The 19,965-nt window shown below is 37.4% G+C and overlaps 1 protein-coding gene across 1 annotated transcript; it reads left to right on the top strand.

The window, feature by feature from the left end:
- Positions 1–371: 371 nt before the first annotated feature.
- On the top strand, positions 372–19,891 carry LOC136278303 (fibrillin-1-like). The gene is made up of 23 exons (XM_066161817.1): positions 372–396; positions 2,635–2,746; positions 3,118–3,287; positions 3,380–3,394; positions 3,612–3,816; positions 4,843–5,184; positions 5,361–5,489; positions 5,999–6,121; positions 6,607–6,741; positions 6,816–6,938; positions 7,702–7,824; positions 8,125–8,247; positions 12,226–12,363; positions 14,678–14,827; positions 15,103–15,225; positions 15,871–16,020; positions 16,330–16,452; positions 16,676–16,798; positions 16,895–17,044; positions 17,547–17,696; positions 18,433–18,555; positions 19,049–19,171; positions 19,698–19,891. Exons 2-23 carry the CDS (start codon positions 2,704–2,706, stop codon positions 19,889–19,891), a joined length of 3,078 nt encoding a protein of 1,025 aa, XP_066017914.1. The 5' UTR covers positions 372–396; positions 2,635–2,703.
- Positions 19,892–19,965: the final 74 nt, after the last annotated feature.

Here is a 19,965-nt window from a genome sequence, read left to right as displayed (position 1 = left end):
TTTGAATTGTTTGTTCGGGAATATCTTAACAATTGTTGCCTTCGATATAGTTTCTTATCTAAAAGCCATGTAGCGAATGTCATTTAATATTGGATAAGCAGCAAGCCTTCCTTCTAACATGAAAAAAAAATCACTCAGATCACTGGATACAGTGAAACTCATGCAACTGATATTTCTGAAGAGAAAGAGATGCGTTTGGTGTGTTTTACTGCTTTTGTTTAGTTAGTCATAAAATATTAAATTTTAAGTGTAACGATGATACAATATTTATTCGATCCCGTCGCCCTAATCACTACTTTAAAATAATTGGTTGATTTACTGTATAAATATTTTATCTTTGTAACATCTGCCGGACAGAATGAGGCCTCTTCTAAGGATCGTACTCGATGAGGAAAGGTTTGCAATTTTTCTTTAATTTGATGACTACAAATGTTTTCTAAGGAGAGTACAAAGTAAGGGTATTTAATTTACCATCACTATCACCGATTTTAGGCCCGAGAGAAATCGTGGCTTTGTTTTTTGAGCCATTTCTCCCTGAAATTGGACTTAGATTTAACTTATTTACATGTGCTGTAAGAAATTCCATAATGATAGAGAAGTAATAGGGATAGAGGAAGTGAACAAATAGACAATTTGCACGCAATAGTACGCACTAAAGTACTTGACTCGTAGAACAATGCTCCTATATGCCTGGATGAGTTATGAGTTGATAAAATCAAACCATTTCAAAAATTTCCAGGTTTTCACAGATGCAAATTTTGGAATATCTTGTATAGGAGGACACCCATGTACGAGGAGAAGAGATGTTGAGGAAGTCAGTTTATATTAATCAACCGCCTTAAACCATGCTCTGAGTTAAGAAAGATATCTACAAAAACAAATTAGCGTTTATTGAAACGGAAAACGTTTAAAATTTTTGGAATATGAAATTTCAGATTACTGTAGGGTTGCGTAGAGTGATTTTTGGGGTTACGTGAAAGTGAACCAGGCGGAATCGCAAAAACAAGCTATGGAGCTCTTTCTTGGTCTCCCTAATAGAAAGCCCTCTGCTATGCAGAATAAATACAGATAAAATTTCAGAATTCGGAATATCCTATGCTTCAACATCCGCAAAAAAAATTCTATACGTATTTGAAAACAATGGGTTGTTTTTTTTGCTATAAATTATTTTTAAAACCGGTATTAATTATTTATAGGGGATATGCTTAGGCGTCGGAAGTTATTTAAACAATAAACCAACAGTTTACCGGCCAATAAACCGCGCAGGATGTTGGAAGAACACGAGGTGCAGTGGTTTAATTGCAGTCAAATCGATAGAAAGTGTCGTTTATTGCCTTTAGGACGTAAATACGAATGAAGTTTGTCAGAGAGAATGATAAATCTAATCATATTTAGTGATCAAGTCGCTGATTCTCATGAAACCCGTCAAAAAGTGTAATAACCAATCAAAGTGCCGGAATCTAAATGAACAGAAGAGCGAAGTTGCAATTTATTTACGGCTAAATGAAAGTAATGGTCAGAGAAACTTGAAAGAAAACTAACGGAAAATAGCGATGTGCAAGATGAAGAATTCTTCAATTTGGACAAAGAAGACGCCATTTTATGGCCAGAATTGGCCCACCATTGCGATTGCGATCTGATAATCTTTGCAGAAAGTTTTTGAAGTTTGCAAGCCATGGAAGCAGTTTTAATACTTTCGCTTTATTAGCGGAATAAAGGTCGGTTCTAGATTTTAAACTGGTGAAATTAATGAAATTAAATTAATCATCACTAATCGCGGTACACTATTTTCCTTTGAGCAAATTTGTTTCTGTTGCCTCAGCGAAAGACTTGGCTCAGACTAAAGCTTTCATCGAGTCCACGTTAAAATTTTCAGAAAGAGCCTAAAACGTCTAAACTTGACGAAAACTATCAAATGAAAGTTGAAATCGTGGACAGCAAACGGAATTGTCCTAAAATCTTGAGTGCACATTTACTTCCCAAGTGGTTTTTGTTGTCATGTGAGTAGGACCTTCAGTAATAAATATCCAAATGAGAATCCAGTTAGTTTGTCGCTACATTTTTCTTGAATCAAAAACATGCCAACTTTTCCTACTCGGCGAGCAGTGTGGATATAACCACTATATACTATAGCCAGTATAACCATGCAGCGAAAAGTAAGGGGTTTAAACAGAGCAACCAGAAAAAAAAACTGCATTTTAAACAGAAAATTTGACAATGTTAGAAAAATAAAATCTTAGTAGTTGTTTATTGCTTTCAAAGTGTCCTCTTCGATAATTCTAAATCAAAGGCCTTCAACAAATTAAAATCTGGAAATTCGCCCCGTGCGGCGCCATTTTACAGGACGGTAGGATACAATAGTATATACTATAGATTTGTACTAACCAGAGCCCGCGTTGTGTCTAGCTACGTTACGTTATAAATACATATAAGTATTTAGAACACCTGCCTTGTGGTTTTACGAAACTGAGCTGATAACACTTAAGCTCATATGGAAATAGATTAAAATGATAGTGATAGGGGTGATTTTGAAATAATGTTGTTCAGATGAAAAAGAAAGACACAATTTAAGGACTGCTGAGGTATGTTTCTTTGCTTTCGTAGAGAGAGATAACAGACTTGTTTTCTTTTCAGGGATATTTAGATCTTTGATCAAAACAAAAATAATCAACATAAAACAGATCGCTTCTTACTTCAGCTGAGATGATATCCTTTATTCTGTCTTGTTCGCTGTTCTTGATATCAGGTAAAAAAGTTCCTAATTGTTTGTTATATGTGCATGAGCCATATTCTGAGAAGAAATTGAGATCGCGGCGGAAGTAGTCGAACAGTCCCTATCACTTGGTGACTGTACGACACAAGTTGTACCAAACAAAATCAAGTAGACCACTCGGCAAAGCTCCGCTTGGAAAAAGTCGTAATGTACTTCCAATATGAATTTCGTCTGACCAACAGGAAGGACTTTCCAGGAACTGATTTTTATAATCAACAGCCAAAGCATTAAGCTCATGCACCTTTGCTATATATGTATTTATTGAAGAGCTTCATAAGGGTGAAACACATATGTTAAATCCTCGTGTATTGAGAGGGTGATCAAAACAACATCTTTTGTTTCAGTATTTGCTGTTACGGATGCAGAAACATGTGCCATCCAAAATATATCTACCTGGACAGGTATATTTCAGCCTCAAGACTATCCACAACCCTACAAACCAAACATGGACTGTTACTGGCTCGTGCAAGTGTCACAGGGAAATCGCATTGAATTAAAATTTCGAGATTTTGCGGTAAGAACGGCTATCGCTTCAAACTATGTATTTGATGTACCTTTCTGAAAGTTGTATTGTAAGCTATAACGTTCTTTTCTCTTCTCTTGTAGATGGACGCCGTTCCGGTATGATCTTTTTTCCCTACCTTGAACTCTGATTACATCTGATATTTGACACGCATTTCCATTACCAAGTGACTTAATCTTTTACCTCACATCATCACGTCGAAATACTGCCGAAGCAATTCTTTTTCTACAATAATGCAGGTGTTTCACAAAGTAGATATTAAAATCGAGGAATAAAAAAGAGAAAAAAAGTTTCCAATTTCTTATTACTAAACAGATTGAAGAAGCTGGAAATTGTCCAAATGACTATGTTGCGGTAATAGAAGGTTCCTTTGGAAGCACTGACGTTATAAGGCGCCTTTGTGGCAGCAATCAACTGCCATCTAATCAGTCAACTATTATTTCTTCGAGTAACTCACTCCTTGTGCATATGCACACAGACAGCGTGAACGGGAACCGAGGGTTTGTAGCAGACCATCAAGGTAGGAATACTTTCTAGTTATGTCACGCTTTCGAGTGGTATTCGATGGAATATTCTCTAAAACAATTGTATTTTCTCAATATGCTTTCTTAATATGTAATATGTATACTGAGAACAAACCGTGCCATCATTCCATAGTATGCAAGAACAAGCATCGCAAAACTACTTCAAACCATGCATCAGAAATACAGCGGGGGAACAAAATCAATTCAAGCTGCCCTCAGACCCATTTCAAATGACTTTGAACGCCTTGAAAGCGATTTTAACATTCTTTCGATGACTTTCAAAAGTTTAATTAATTAAATTTATGTCACAGAATACAAGAAATACATTATAATTAAAGATATAATGGTCAAACGCTTTGATAAATCTGGAATAAAACTGCAGCATATAATGTGAAGGTAAAGTGTAACACAATGGAGTAAGTTTTCCTGTACCCTGATTGGCTTCATTTTCTACGCCATGGAATAAAAGGCAAATGTTGGGTCTCTGCGTTTTGATCATTAATTGCATCAATAAAATCCTTGTTAAATTTAGATTCGTTTTAGATAAACATACGCTTAATCGTTTGGGTCAAGATCTGAAATTACTTGTAATATTAGATCGAGAATCGATACGGTTGGACTACATTACTGCCAGTCAGGCGACGAAGATGAGCATTGCTGTTTATGTAAAATAACTATTAGTTAATCATCCATGTTTCAGGAATTTCGATTCCGCTGCCTTTGTTGATGATATTGCCATGAATTCTTATTTTGATTACCTCTTGAACTTTACACTTGGATCAATGAGAGCGCACCAAAATATATCAAACTATAAAACCATCATGCTATGGCGACGCGTAATCATTCAATCGCAAATAAAGACATCTTTAGCCTCAATAAAGTTCTCAGTTGATAGCGCTGCAGAATCATGTTTCGTCCAAGTTTGTTGTCAAGAAGGTGCAAGGCAATCCGGCTACTCTTTAAAAAATATCTTTTAAATCGAACACTGGACTTCTTTTAAGCATATATCTATATTTCTCCAGGTATTTGCAAAGTGACTTTTTCGACGGTCAATGGAACCATTATGTCCCCAAATCATCCGCAAAACTATCCAAATGGTGTTAAATGCGAGTGGATTATAGACCTTGGTTCTGGATATGACATCACGCTTACATTTCACAAATTTGTGTTGGAAACAAAAGAAAATTGCGAATATGATTGGGTAAAAGTGCAGGAAGGAAACACCGCAGACGCACCAGAAAAAGGCACTTTCTGCTCAAATAAGCTGCCTCCAGATATATTTACAGAAGGACCGATGAGGATCGTCTTTGAAACGGACAGAGACAAAGAGTATGAAGGATTTCATATGACATGGTCAGCAGAGGGTAAGATAATCACTGTGAGAAATGTCTTTTATTCAAGGTATTTAAAAGCACAACTTGATTAATGGAATGGTAGTGCTTCTCGGAACGGATAGCAACTGTGATCTGACAATAAGTCGTACATACAAAGAATAATTTTTTTAAAACTCTAAACCCGTCATCCTCATTATTGTTAATAGACGAAAACGAATGCCTTGACTCCGGTACCTGCCATGCCAATGCCACTTGTGTTAACACCCCAGGCTCCTATCAGTGTACCTGTATGCTTAGTTACACTGGGGACGGTAAATCCTGTACGTGGTACAAAGGTAAAAAATCGCAATTAAATTGATCAATCCTTAAAAATATTCAGCTTTATACAAAGGGTAAACTGAAAGATGTAGAAAACACGTAGCTTGTTCCTTGAAGGGACTGAAATACCGTGGTATATAAAGTGCGTGTTACAGAGAAAGACGTAGGGGAAAGGATGAACAGTTACATGCAAGAGCGGACAGATTCATCTGAAACAATCATAAAAAGTTCAAATTTCTACTGTTTCAATGAGCCCATACGCGCATATAAAACACTTAAGATCCTCTAAATAATTGACTCAGAAATTTCATTAAAAAACTGTCATTTTATCTTGGTTATAATAAACAGCTGACAAAGAATTATTGACCGAGGTGAAGGTCAATAATAGTGGTGGTGGCTTCCTCGGAGGCTGATGCAAAAGTACATTTGGAGTTTGAATAGCCATCAGAGTGCGCCTTCAATGCTATCCACTGTTTACATTTTGTACATACATTTATCTGATTGTGCTTTGCCTGATATTTTACAGATTTTAATGAGTGTGACTTAAACCTTGATAACTGCCATGAGGACGCACTCTGTATAAACACGCTCACCCACTTCGAGTGCAGGTGTAAACCTGGCTTTTTAGGAGATGGCCTTCACTGCGTTGGTAAGTGCAGTTCTCTTATACCTGATTGAAAATACATCATCTTACCAAAGCAAACTGAACTTACAAGGCGACAGTTATTCATCTTTGAGAACTATTTGCCAGGTCCGTTTCTTTTCTCCCCTTCGAGTACACCATTTCGGATGTATCACTGGTGGTTTACGCCTATAATGAGACATTATTCTTCTTACTTAATGACCTCAGCTTTAATTCTACTATCACACCACAGTCAGAGTAGCACAACATTTCTACATTGTGTTATTTCCAATGATGTTGGTTGGGCTCTTGAGCTTCGTTTAAATCGATATACTTTAGGTCTTACATAAAAAGATTTAGCGTTTTCCGCATATAAGGGTGGATTACAAATTTCATTTGAAATTACCACTGTAGAGTCAGAGCTTTCGCAGTTTATCCAAACAACTGTCTGTGTTTTGCTCCGCCCACAGGCTTTGATCACCAAATTTCTAACGGTGCTGTATGTTTTTCAGATATCAATGAGTGCAAAAATGCTGAATTGGCCTACAAGCATAACTGTCATATGAATGCCAGCTGTACTAATACACATGGATCGTTTCTTTGTACGTGCATATCAGTGTACACAGGAGATGGTGTCACGTGCACAGGTACCATGTCGTAAATAATAGAAGTGCCTTGAATGAGAGATAAAATTTTAATAACTTATTCTAAACACTTTCAGATATAGACGAATGTCGAGTGGACACTCATAATTGCCATGCAGATGGTGTGTGCATAAATACAGACGGCTCATTTCGGTGTGAATGTCAAATGGGATATTCCGGCAATGGAGTCCTTTGCTCAGGTAGAAACAGGGTGTGCATGTATACAACATAAAATCAGGGGACATTGATAGAAACTCTTAGTCCAGGCCACGGAACACGTCAATTTCATTTACGTTATTTATAGAAATTCCTAAAGAACGAAAGTATTTTTTTTCCAAGAAGTCGGCTTAAAGAGTGACATCGATCTGTTTCTGTGAATAAACGACCGCTATCAGCTTCCTTTGCATGAATTGGGGTTCCCAATTAAAAACAGGAAAATAAACTCGCAAATTGGAAAATAAACTGGGCAGATTGCCTTAATCGCCGGTGAGTTACTCTTCCTTATTGGAGAACAGCGAGGAGATTTTTTTTCTGATTCAAATAACTTCGGAAAAGATAAGCTACGTAGATAAACTGCGTTAGGAATCCACAGTATGGACGTCCGGGGAAGCAGACTTACGCTGCTTGCAACGCTGAGAATACCTTGGAAAGCGTCATTTTTGACATTTCTCTGATTGTGCCCCTCTGTCCCCGTATTTTCTCGTGATATATAATTGCGTTTCTTCAGGCATACCTCAATGACCTTATACGAGCATTACCATATATGCAGTTGAGTATTACTTATGATCATGACCTCAATCTGAGGAGATCCTTGTTCGTGTCTTTAGAGCAGGTTATTTTTTTTATTTTTTTTTTGTTTTGTCATCAATGGTCTCGGCCTAAAAGTAAAGGCTGCCCAAACAAGATTACTTATAGAGTGCATTTTTTAATGCATCTAATTATCTTTTCATATTTTATATAAAGACGTCGACGAATGCACCGAAAATACAGACAACTGTCACAATAAGGCCACTTGTGCCAATACCAGAGGATCTTATGTCTGCACTTGTAAACAAGGATATAGTGGAGATGGCGTCAACTGTGCAGGTTTGTTGAGGAGTAATAACTACGAATGATGGTTACATGCCGCCAAACTGCACGTTTCTCTAACTTTATCGTTGGTATTTGCTTTGTTAAAGCGTCCAAGTTGAGAGACAGAAGAGTATAATGGTTCGTCCTTCGCTTGTTTCGTTCTCAAATACTATGTGGGTTTCATGACACTCCTGCTCTTACCTAAGATGCCGGTTTTTGACAAACTTGATTTTTTTTGGCATTTTTCGCTCACTATAACGTAATATTCATTATCGACGAAGTACTTTTCAAGAAGGTGGTGCTGTTTGATTTCAGACATAGACGAATGCTCCCTTAGTCTTCACGACTGTCATGCAGATGGACACTGTAACAATACTGAGGGATCATACTATTGCACTTGTGACAATGGATACACGGGGAACGGAGTTTCATGTACTGGTAAGAGTTATCAAAAGATATCATACGAATACTTAGTATACTGCATGGATTTAATAACCTAATTCAAATAGTATGTTTGTTGTAATATGACATTACCCCAAACAAATCGGGCTTTACAAAGCAAACCGTGAGCCTTGCAAAGTACTGGATTTGACCGAAAAGTGTGTAATGTCATATTCAGCGAACACAATATGGATCAGGAGTTACTCGCATATAACCCAAATCGTCCCACCATTCGCGATACAGACGCATTGTAACACTACCTCTCAACAGGACCTAGCTTCAATGCACCAATTAAGGTAAGAGGATTTATCATTGTGTCAATTTGCATTATTTTTTCATTCAGAACATAATCTGTGGCTAACTGTTGAAAACAAACCTTTTGCAAGTTTTTCAGTGTATTTAAACATGTCTAAGCCGCTTTAGCGTCTCGACTACGACAGTCAATGATGAACAAAGTCAACGGTACTGAAAGCGATCAGAACAAGTTTACTATATTGTTCAGGTAACTGCTATAAAATGCTCGTATTATTCCTGTTAGTTGATACTCACTTGGGAGTATGATTTATATTCACTTTGGGAGGACTAAAAAATTGGGTCTCAGCACTGGCTGTCGTAAAATGGTGTCTCTTGGCCTAGGAATGAAAATGAGTGCCGTCCAAATATCATGCTCGGGAAGGCTGAGTTGCCATAATCCTGGTCACTTATCGCTGCAGAAGACATAATAAAGTCCTTAGGTTATGTGAGCCAGCCTTTTCTGCATACAGTTGTAATTTACCATCGACATAATGATGAGACAAGTCAGCAGGGTTTAAAAATGGGAACACGTAAAGACCAAATTTCTGCATTTTGTAAATGATATCATTTTCAGTACCTAGTAAACCAGATCATCATAAGTTTCCAGAAAACATGGGCAGCTCATTTACTCTTACGTTTGTGTCATCAGTAAAACTGAAGGTTGGTTTTATTTTTTTTAGGAGATATATCAGAGAGCAAGAAATTGTCGGTAGCGGAATGGGCAGAGAGACTTAACCGTGTATGTCTTTGCCCGACCATCTTATGTGGAGTCCGTGTATAAAAGTGGGTATCACATATGATATTAGTGCACTATTACTGACTGGCTGAAATCAAGGCATCCCTATTGCAAAATAGAATTTCAGCCAAAATAATAATCTCACATATGTAGATTGAGTCCATCGCTCCTTTCATTGTAATCGTAAATCAAACTGAAACTGATGCAACTAACATAATGTGCTTTTAACTGTTAATTGTACTTTTATTCCTAAAAATCAGTTAATCGTTGCTAATGTACTAACCTGGCGGTTACTTTCTAACATGCAGGGTGAAGGTCGCTTCGCTTCCTGAAAGGTTTTAACAATACCTAACGCTTGCTTTAACAAGCATCGATATCGATGCGTGTTAATTTCATCTTGCTGTTTATGAGTGCGTTACCATTCTCTACACTAACCTTTTAAAAATATAGGTGCATGTAACACTTCATAAAATTTGTTCTGAGGCACAACAGAACAGAACCCCCGGTTAGTTCATTAAATCTATCTAAACTTTGTGGCAATGACAAACGCAGAACATTTTTAGGGAAAGTATATGTAGGTATATATATATATATATATATATATATATATATATATATATATATATATATATATAACCCAACTAATTTTCGTCTCCACCATTAAAAATCATGGATAGTAGTATGCGTCGTAACGCTTTCTGAAGTATAAGTCTCGTTAAAGCGATTTAAAGACCTTGGATTTTCTTAATGTTTTATGTGTAAAGAATTATATATGGCTCAAGTTAATTATATATTTTCAGGCCTGAGATTTGTTTTCTCTGGTACATGTAATTAGCTGTCTTTATCCTCGACTTTTTTTACGTAGCTCAGATTAGATTTGAGAAAGATTTAAAACTGAATACATTATTAGACAATAAGCCTTCTCGTTAAAGGTCGATGATAGTCGATCTTGATCTTTTGTTATCTCCTTTCACTTAGATAATCAATTGGCGTAAGTCTAGCAGCACTACGTAACGGAACAATCAGCACTATACTCATGTCACATGACGTGGAGGTACTTGTTTAGGTTCTCGATAACTCTTTTTTTCATTGTTTCAATGGTTCTGATTGTGGCTTCATGATGACTAACTGAAAAATTCTTGCTGTAACGAATTCTTATTCACGAGGGAAGGTTGCAAAACTGATTGTGCTAAAACAGTTGCACGGAAAGGGACATTTCCCCCTTTGTACATGCACTGGCGAGATTCTACATTCGCGCTGGGTATCCTTATCGTTACTAACACATGTCATACTGCCCCTAATTAATCATTTAAATGTCTAATTTGCGTTCGTGCACTGTTCTTTGTGGTAACCCCTGATCCATTGCTGTCTTAATATTAATGCTCCCAACGTGTTTCGTTAAAATGTCTGTTCTATGGCTAACTGTAACAATTATGATGCTAAATGCTGCGATACCAGCCTTAAATTTAAGAAAAATGTATCTGTATACTACTTGTAGTGTGAGTGATGGTCATGATTTGCCCTAGATCAATTTTCACAAAAAATCGAAGGTAAATTTGATGACGTACCCAATAGTAAATGCAAAGGAATTTAATCAAGCGGTAGAACACATTTTCCCACGCGAGAAAGGCTAGTAAAACACAAGCTGTAAGGTGAGTGATTTAAAAAAATTTTGTTTTAAAACCGGGAAAATGTGGACTACTGCTTTTATGACACAACTGTGCTTGTGATTTAACTAGAGGACAATGAATTTAGCGTCTGTTCGGGATTAAGTCACTGATTCTCATTAAACTTGTCAAAAAGTGCGACAAACCAATCAAAGCGCGCGCAAGGAATTAAACAACCGATTAGAATGACAATAAGTGGATTAAAGACTGAAATAATATTAAGAATCCCAACGGAAACTGCTATAAGGAAAATTTGGGGGGATTGGTAAAATACTAAACAAAAACCTTAATTTGCTGCTTAAGAATATTAATTTTGGACAAGGTAAACGCTATCTTTGTGGTTAGAGTATAAGTCTTCCTCAACAATATTCAACTGACGCGTACGGAAAGTTTGCAGGTGCAGCACAGTTTTTGGGTGCTTTTTTTTTTCGGAAAAAGGGTTGGTGACAAACTATAGCCGTTACTGTTTTTTTCCCCCATTTTAGAAAACAATTCTGGACTCTTGAGGACCTGAATTCGCTGCATTTTAACGAATTAAAAGCCGCGAAATCGAGCCACAACAACACGAGCTGTGTTTAGAAGTTTGACTGCCGTTAAACCACTTTTATCGCATCTACTTAGATAAGAAATTCCTGAAGCCTTTGTTGGTTGCTCTAAGATCAATCCAAAAATACAACCATCAGTACTTGTAATTTGCTACAATCGTGACTCATGACTTAACATTGATAATTATGTTTGAGAACGGTCTTAGATAAGTTAAACTTTTACTGCATTCTATCTACGAATAATGAAATTCACTTTACAATCTAAAATTTAAGATGCAAGAACCATTTTGGTTATTCTCTCGTTTCTCCTTAAGGCGGGGTTGTCGCAAAGAGATTAGGCTGTCGGCAGAAATTTTAAGTTATGCGGTTTATAGATGGCTCTTCATAGAAGGTGCTTTGTGTGAAACGGAAGACCCGGCCTAGTAATGACATTTTGTTCACAGTCATTGGCAAAGCTGTGATTTTGTACCAACCAAGTTTCCTGTTTACAAAATGGTGATCACAATGGACAAGTGCTTAAAACAGCGTTTTATTTAAGCTATATTTAGTATTCGTGATAGTTGCACTAATACTAAGGTTGGTCAGGCACATATTCAGATTTTTTCGTTTGGACTATCGCCGGCAGGTGGTGTTAGCGGCAACCCTGTTTCGCATCCTTCTGTTTGTTATCCTTAAATGAAACTGGAGAACCTTTTAAACTTTACTGTTGAAATTTGACGCTGTTTATTTTTAGATATGGATGAGTGTGAATCTGTAGGTGACGTTCCTTTTGGAAACAACTGTCATGATTACGCCAACTGTACCAACACTAAGGGATCATTTCAATGCACGTGTCATACGGGATACTCTGGTGATGGAGTTATTTGTGTTGGTAAGCTCTTAGTCAGGGAATAACGTCAAAAAACGAACCAGCAAGCTTTAGTATAATTACCCAGGTCATAACAGAGATTCTCTTGCTCAGATAGGTTGCACATTGCTTCATATCTCGCCATAATCACTTCGCGTGAGGAGACCATAGCGGGGGCGCTGAATTTCAAAATGGCTGGCTCGCGTTTAGTCAATGTTACCAAGGAAATGATAAACGCGATAGAATAATACGAGATTCTTCAGAGTGCAAAAAATGCCACTAAGGTGGGCGCAACACTTTTCAAAGTTAGAACTAGAGGTTTTCGCGGATTTAACGAAATAAATCTGTCAAATTCTAGTGAAAAAACTGGTTGCTTATCTCGAAACGGGTTCTCAAAACAATTGTAGAAAAAAATGCTTAGTGCTTTCTTTATTTACAATATGGTTTCAACAACTAAACGAATTCACTTCAAAATTAGAAGCGCGAAGGTAAACGAAAGTTAACGAAAGCTTTACCTCTCCGTAAGGAGAAAAGACGGCTAGCTAGCTAGTTGTCATTGTCAGCTACTCTCGACCGTCAACTCAAGTCATCACCACACCACAAAATTTCCATTTGCGATAACCACTTGCTTAGCGAAGCCAATTAAACACCCATTTCTTACCTCCGAGGGCAAAATAGCTGGCACAGTTCATGAAACTCCAATAACTAGTGAAACTATCTAGATGACAAAGGTGAGTTAACTGATGTCAACAATCACTACTATCTGGTTCTTCCTCTCCAACTTCTTCTGTAAAAGAGGATGGGAAAGTAAACATTGACTAAAGAACTCGATGATTTGCCTCATGGAAACAGCTGATGAAAAATGTTCTCTGCATTAAACAAGATCGAGATGGGAGCGCTATTGACAAGCAAAAACCATGCTCACACAGCTGGCCTCTTTAAGGAGAAGTCCAGATTACGTCCTGAAGCTGTATTTTAGCCATCTAAATTCAAACTTTAGCTCCGCGAAGTTCTCTCTCACAACAAAAATTTGATATGAACAAAGACAACTCGGGGACAATATGTTAGAAACTACGCAGCAAAAGATGACAAAGAAAGCAGCGATCTTCAGTTCCTTATCTGAAAAACCGTTCGACAACAATTACAGTCTTGTCCGTCCAAAAATAATATAGAAACATATAAAATCAAGGCTATCATAAGCACAAAAACGATACAAGTATAAAAGCTACTGTAAGCGACACTCAGGCATTTAAACAAATGTCATCAAAAGCAAAGAGGGTCCCGAAACATCTCTTTCGGTTCACAACATTCATGACTACTTTTCCCGCAGTGCACTCCTCAAGAGATCAATGATTGCGATTGGGAAGAAAAGAATATTACCTTTTGTTATCCTCCTGTTTGAATTCTGCAGCATCTATTCCTTTTTCCTGAACAAATTAGAGTAGACGTAAAAGAGAGTGGTCGTAACAGCCTAAACTGTGAAATCAGTGCGACCCTTTGTTTAGCCAATAAGTCACCTCTCCTTACCCCTCATCCTAATTTTCTACTTCTACTCTTTTGGGCTACATACCCAAGGATACCCAAGGATACCCAAACACCGAACAATTCTCTCTTGAAACCTGCTGAGCACGATTTAAACCATGTGGTGGAAAGTTTCCGTAGGCATTGAACAAACAATAGCGTCATCGTCCTAAGACAAATCGGGAAATTTTGGTATCGCAAATTTACAAATTGCTCGTTTACGTTCACTGTCGACGCAAACAATGGCGTTTAAAGTTTTTGACTGAACCAGCCGCAACTTACTTCTTTTTAGACATTTTAGCATCACATTTTCCCTCGTTCATTCAGTTTTTTGCTTCAATCATGTGCAGCTATAGATTGACCATTTGGTCAACGCAACAAAGTCCATGTCTCTGTTCTTCGATGTGTGACGAGTATTTGCTGTAATACTCACCTGTTAAAAATATACTACACAAAATATGCGATTCAGGATCAGAGAATATAGTTGATAATCCCCAAAACGAATTCGAGGCGAATATTCAAGAATATTTCACTGAGCCTGAAGGGAATAATCGTTAAATTCTCATAGTTTTGGATGCAGTTTTAATAACGAACCCGAGGTTGAGGTAATAATTAACAATCTTTAAATCGTACATTTTGTGATTATTTTATGCGATAAAAGTTTGAGTGGCTTAAAACTAAAAAGACCGCCAAACTCGTTTTGGCTACAGTCAGTTAGGTCGCCCCGTATGATATAAACCGTTTTGCCTTGTATGTGTGTTTATACATGACAAAGCTAGCTAGGAAAACACCTTGACTTCTTATTTTCTTTATCAAGATATCAACGAGTGCGACCGACTCGGGTTGTCAACTGAACATCAGCAACTGGGCCATGTTTGTCATGATGATGCTAACTGTTCAAACACTAAGGGATCTTACTTTTGCACCTGTCTGGACGGATATTCTGGAAATGGATTGCACTGCGATGGTGAGACACCTTTAAATTAAGTGGACTCAAATAAAGCAGGCTTTATTTCTGGACAAATTTGCTCAATGTAAAAAAAATTATGAAAAAAGGTAGCCTGGACTATTTTCTTCTGGTTGAACGTCGTCGCTTTTGCTATCATGAATTTCTAGGTATTTTTTCATGCTCTTTTTGTGGACGTTTGTTCGGTTCTTGTCTCATAAGGGGTACGTGAAATACCAACCCAGAAGATGACTTTTACATTACCGCACTGTAATCTAATATTATTCATTTGTTAGATCTCGATGAGTGTTCAACTGATAGACATAACTGTCGTGTTACCGCCAACTGTACCAACACAAAAGGATCATTTCACTGCACGTGTCCTTCGGGATACTCTGGTGATGGAGTCGCATGTGTCGGTAAGACATAGGGATAGAAATAGTCATTGAAAGAGAGAGAAATTTAAGTTATTTTCTAGTTGAATAGTTTAACATTTGTTATGTATTTTCATGTAGAAAGTAATGGTTGTAAGCTAAAACGATGGAACAAATGTTTATTTAAACGATGATTGGAAGGTACTGTATATTATCATATTAAAGGAAAAGAGACAGGAAAACAAATAAAAGGAAAATAGGCTACTTATGCCTAAATAGATAGATCTGGTATATTATGCTAAAATACGGACATCTGAATTTGGAGTTCTCAGTTACAAAATTGACAGAACCTTACCAGCTTTCGTGCATTTCTAGCAAATGTAACCGAATTATCGGAGTAATAAGTTTAATTCTGTTCCTTAGGACAGCAAACGGAAATCTGCTTTTGTTTGATAACTACCCACTAATCAATGGCAGGCTTGTGTTAGAAATCGAAACCTCTCGATTAATTCTACTATTTTCTTTCTTGCTTTATTGCCCCACTCACTACGATGTACTTAAACATCCATTTGTGTTCCTAGATGAAAAAAACAAAACAAAACAAAACAAAACAAAAAAAAAAAAGAATTCCATTCTATCAAGAGCACGTTTATTTTCCTCCCATAATGTTTAAATTACGTTTTTACAAAGACATTAACGAGTGCAACCGACCCGGGTTGTCAGCTGAGAACCAAGACTTTGGCCACATTTGTCACGATGATGCTAACTGTACAAACACTGAGGGATCTTACCTCTGCGCATGTCTAAACGGATTTTCTGGAAATGGATTATACTGTGATGGTGAGGAAAGTCATAGATGAATTAGCACGCGCTTTTATTGGTAGATTGAAATATGGGTTGGGATTGCCTTTGGGTTCACGGTCCCTGATAATGGAATTGTGTCATGATGTTTGATATGGATGTCTCGGTGCGATCTCTCGATAGGAAAAAATTGCTCTGATCTGTTGTTAGGCGGTAATATTTTTAAGGACATTATCTAAAAAAAGTGGCCAGTAAGAGGGTCCTTTAAACACCTACGGGTGTCAAAAATAAGCTGCGTTGAGTGTGAAACTTTCAACTGAGTAAAGGTATAAATAATTCATTCTTTAGATATCAATGAGTGCTCAAATGGAAAACACAACTGTCATCCTATTGCTAACTGCACCAACACCGAAGGATCTTTTCATTGCACTTGTCACTCAGGATATTCTGGAGATGGAGTTTCCTGTTCAGGTGATAATACATGAGTTTATTATGTCGCTTAGTGATCGTTGCACCACTTATAACTAGGTTCTGTCCTTTTCAAAACCTTCATTCCCTCCATCAAAACTTTATGCCAAAACGATACACTCAAATTGACAATTAGAACCTTTCTGTCAAGTGCGTTACTGGGACCATTATAACTATGTAAAAGTTGAGTTTTCCCGTCGCCTGACGAGTAATCTTATCTTATTAGATATCGATGAGTGTGTAACTGGAAGACACAACTGTCATGCTGACGCCAACTGTACCAACACTAAAGGTTCATACTATTGCACCTGTCATACGGGATATTCTGGTGATGGAGTTACCTGCCAAGGTAGGCTGAATGTTATCAATTTAGTACTAAAAGATTGGAAACCCTCGATTTTCTATATCCTTTATAGAAGATTTTTATAATAAACTTTACTCTCAGATATAAAAGAATGTCAGTCTGAAAGTCTGGCGCCTCATCACAGCAATTATCGTCATAATTGCCATGAAGATGCAAATTGCACAAATACCAAAGGATCATTTTATTGCACGTGTCATCGCGGCTTCTCCGGAAACGGTGTAAGTTGTGAAGGTAAGTAAACATCGACGATGAAATGTGTTTCTTCGTAAAAGAAAACATCAGATCACTTCTGTCTTGGGCCTTGTTGATTTCCTCTTCACCAATCGGTAGCTGAGTAATAAAAAAATTTTCTGAACAGTACTCTTACTCGTAGTTATGCAATAGAACCTATGGATGTGTAACAGTCTCTCGCTGAAAGTGGCACATATGATTGACCGCTTAGTTCGTCGTCATTCGTAAACACACGGCAACAGGTCATAAAATAAGAATCAAGTAACACCGTCGGCTTAATTTCTGTTGGAGACATCTCCCTACAGACGGTCCACCAGTTTGAGTTCGACTATAATATCATGGCATGTCACGGTCCAAAACTGAAATGAGTAAAAATGACGCTAGTAGCAACAGGGAAAGTAATTCAAACGAAGAATTGTAGTTCATATAATCATTTGAATCTAATGATAACTTACACAGAATAAAGAGTTCATAATAAAATAAATACGTTTTCCCTATTTAGATGTGGATGAGTGTTTTCCTAATCTGAACTCTAGCCAGCATGCTTATTTGACTCATAATTGTCACGATGATGCAAACTGTACCAACACAAAAGGATCCTTCTACTGCGCGTGTCTTAATGGTTATTCTGGTAATGGAGTAACTTGTGTAGGTAGGTAAAGGATGTGTCATCATGCCATTAATGTCACCAACAAAATCAATCTATTCACGTCGGTCCTACCCAAGCAAGCGTCATAGGCTAAACTGTTTGAACCGTATTTTCACGTATACAGGATTTCAAATGCCATCTGGTTTGATTGACCGTCAGATGGGCAGAGTAAGAATGGCATCCTGTCAACGGAAATTTTTCCCACATGAGAACTATAGAGGAGGAGCAGATCCTGGAACTCCTGATCCATATCTCGTATCCTCTGTTTGATACGAGTAAACTGCATTAATTGATAACAAATTGCATCACAGAGCTCCTGATGCAATTTGCATGGATTTCAAAGAAATAGATACTCGGCTTACTTATCAAGAAATAGGGAGTGAACATAGCATGCTTAGTTGCATTAACCTTCCAGATCTTCAACTATATTTTTGTTTGCCAAGGTCATTATTAGATATAATAGATAGCGATCGTAAATTGGCATAGTGGTTTTAGTTTGTTTCAAACATGTTCGGGCTTATTTTTTAAACTATTCTATGGTGTGCATATAGTGCCACTTTTTTTCTTTCCCCAAAACACTGGTTAGACCATAGGAGAAATTTCTCCCTAAAAGTCATTGACTTACTTGAATTTTCAAAATCTTCATGAACAGCTAACCACAGCTGAATAGAGGAATTAACTCATTGCATAGTATGTTGTCATTTTTTTAAACTGGAATTTTGATTTTGTTGCATATCAGATATAGATGAATGTGCTACTGAAGTAGATAACTGCCACCTGAATGCTAATTGTACCAACTCGAAAGGATCATTCAACTGCACTTGTCATACGGGATACTCTGGACATGGTGTTTCGTGTCAAGGTAATGCTTGATCAAGAAAGCTGTTTTTACATGTTCTGTAAAGTTTACACATTGCAATGGTATTCAGTGGTCGAACAACACCTGATGAACATTTTTTCGGGCAACCATAACTAAATTTAATTTTTTTCAAATTACGAAATAGAAAAGCGAAACAGTTAGGAAGGCAAATTAGAGTAATCAAACTGGGTTGATCTTATCAAAACCTAAGAAAGGAGTTTATTGAGCCATATTTCATACTTGAATATCGTAAATTACTTAACAGAGACACATTTAATTACAACGTTATATTACATTTCTGCTTTAATACAAATAACACGACGTTATACCTTATAACGCTACAATTTTTACCGAAAATAAAATTTAAAGTAAACTCAAAATTGCAATGTAGATTTAATTTATCACCCATACTTCTGTACGAAACACTATTATTAGACTTCTTAGAAACGTGTAAAAAGCAGAAAACATGAAATTAATTTAGACTTTGCCCTCATAGATATCGATGAATGCACGTCTGGAGCACACGAATGTCACGCTGACGCCAAATGCACCAACACAAAAGGATCATTTTACTGCGCGTGTCATTTGGGCTACTCGGGAGATGGAGTGATCTGTGAAGGTAAAGTTAACGGTCGTTATCAGAGAGACATTTTATTATCGCTTAGTTTTCTATCAACGAGAGCTTCACCTCTTTAATGCTGTCTACTGGTAAACAGATAACAGACAACCCTGCGGCTACTTATTTTTAAATAATCACAATTTTTAGATTTACAGGGCCGTAGCTAGCATGAGGAAAGACGAGGCAATTGCCTCGCCTTGATTTTGGCATTTCTGAGCCTTTATATTCGGGGGGGGGGGGGGGGGCGGGGCGGGGGGCATGCCCCCGTAAGCCCACTGGCGGCTCGCGCCTTCGGTGTTCGAAACTTGCCTCGTCTTGTTCTGAAGTCTGGCTACGGCCCTGATTTAAATCTCACAGCAGAAAAAATTTCAAGTTTTGGTGAACCAAGATGTGGTGGTATGTGAAACAATTCCTGTGCTTGCACTGTAATTCTATGATAAGATATATTGAGTTGAAATGTGTACTCTATAAAAAAAAGGAAGATGTTATACACTTAGTGATGTTTTTGTATGTTTTAATTCTATAGACGTGAATGAATGTTTTCCTGAAAAAATACCAGATGAACACGACTATCTCGAACACAACTGTCACAGTGATGCCAACTGTACCAACACTAAAGGGTCATTTCATTGTACCTGTTATACGGGGTATTCCGGAAATGGGGTCGTATGCACAGGTACCTTTGTGTGTGTATGTGGAGAAGGAGTGTGTCTTGAATGAATCGTCACTGACGTTTACCAGATTTTCTGGAAAAGCATTAAAACATAGGGCTGGCGAAACATTAAACCTGACAT

This window comes from Pocillopora verrucosa, chromosome 14, assembly GCF_036669915.1.
Source record: "Pocillopora verrucosa isolate sample1 chromosome 14, ASM3666991v2, whole genome shotgun sequence".
Taxonomy (NCBI): Eukaryota; Metazoa; Cnidaria; class Anthozoa; order Scleractinia; family Pocilloporidae; genus Pocillopora; species Pocillopora verrucosa.
Note: the sequence above shows the minus strand (reverse complement) of the source record. Positions and strands in the feature narration are given on the sequence as shown.

Bases quoted from the DNA above. Each gene is read 5' to 3' on its own strand.
- LOC136278303 (XM_066161817.1), top strand. From the start codon at position 2,704: ATGATATCCTTTATTCTGTCTTGTTCGCTGTTCTTGATATCAG. The intron at 5,185-5,360 runs GTAAGATAATCA...TATTGTTAATAG, and splicing joins TATGACATGGTCAGCAGAGG to ACGAAAACGAATGCCTTGAC. The intron at 16,021-16,329 runs GTGAGGAAAGTC...TTCATTCTTTAG, and splicing joins AAATGGATTATACTGTGATG to ATATCAATGAGTGCTCAAAT.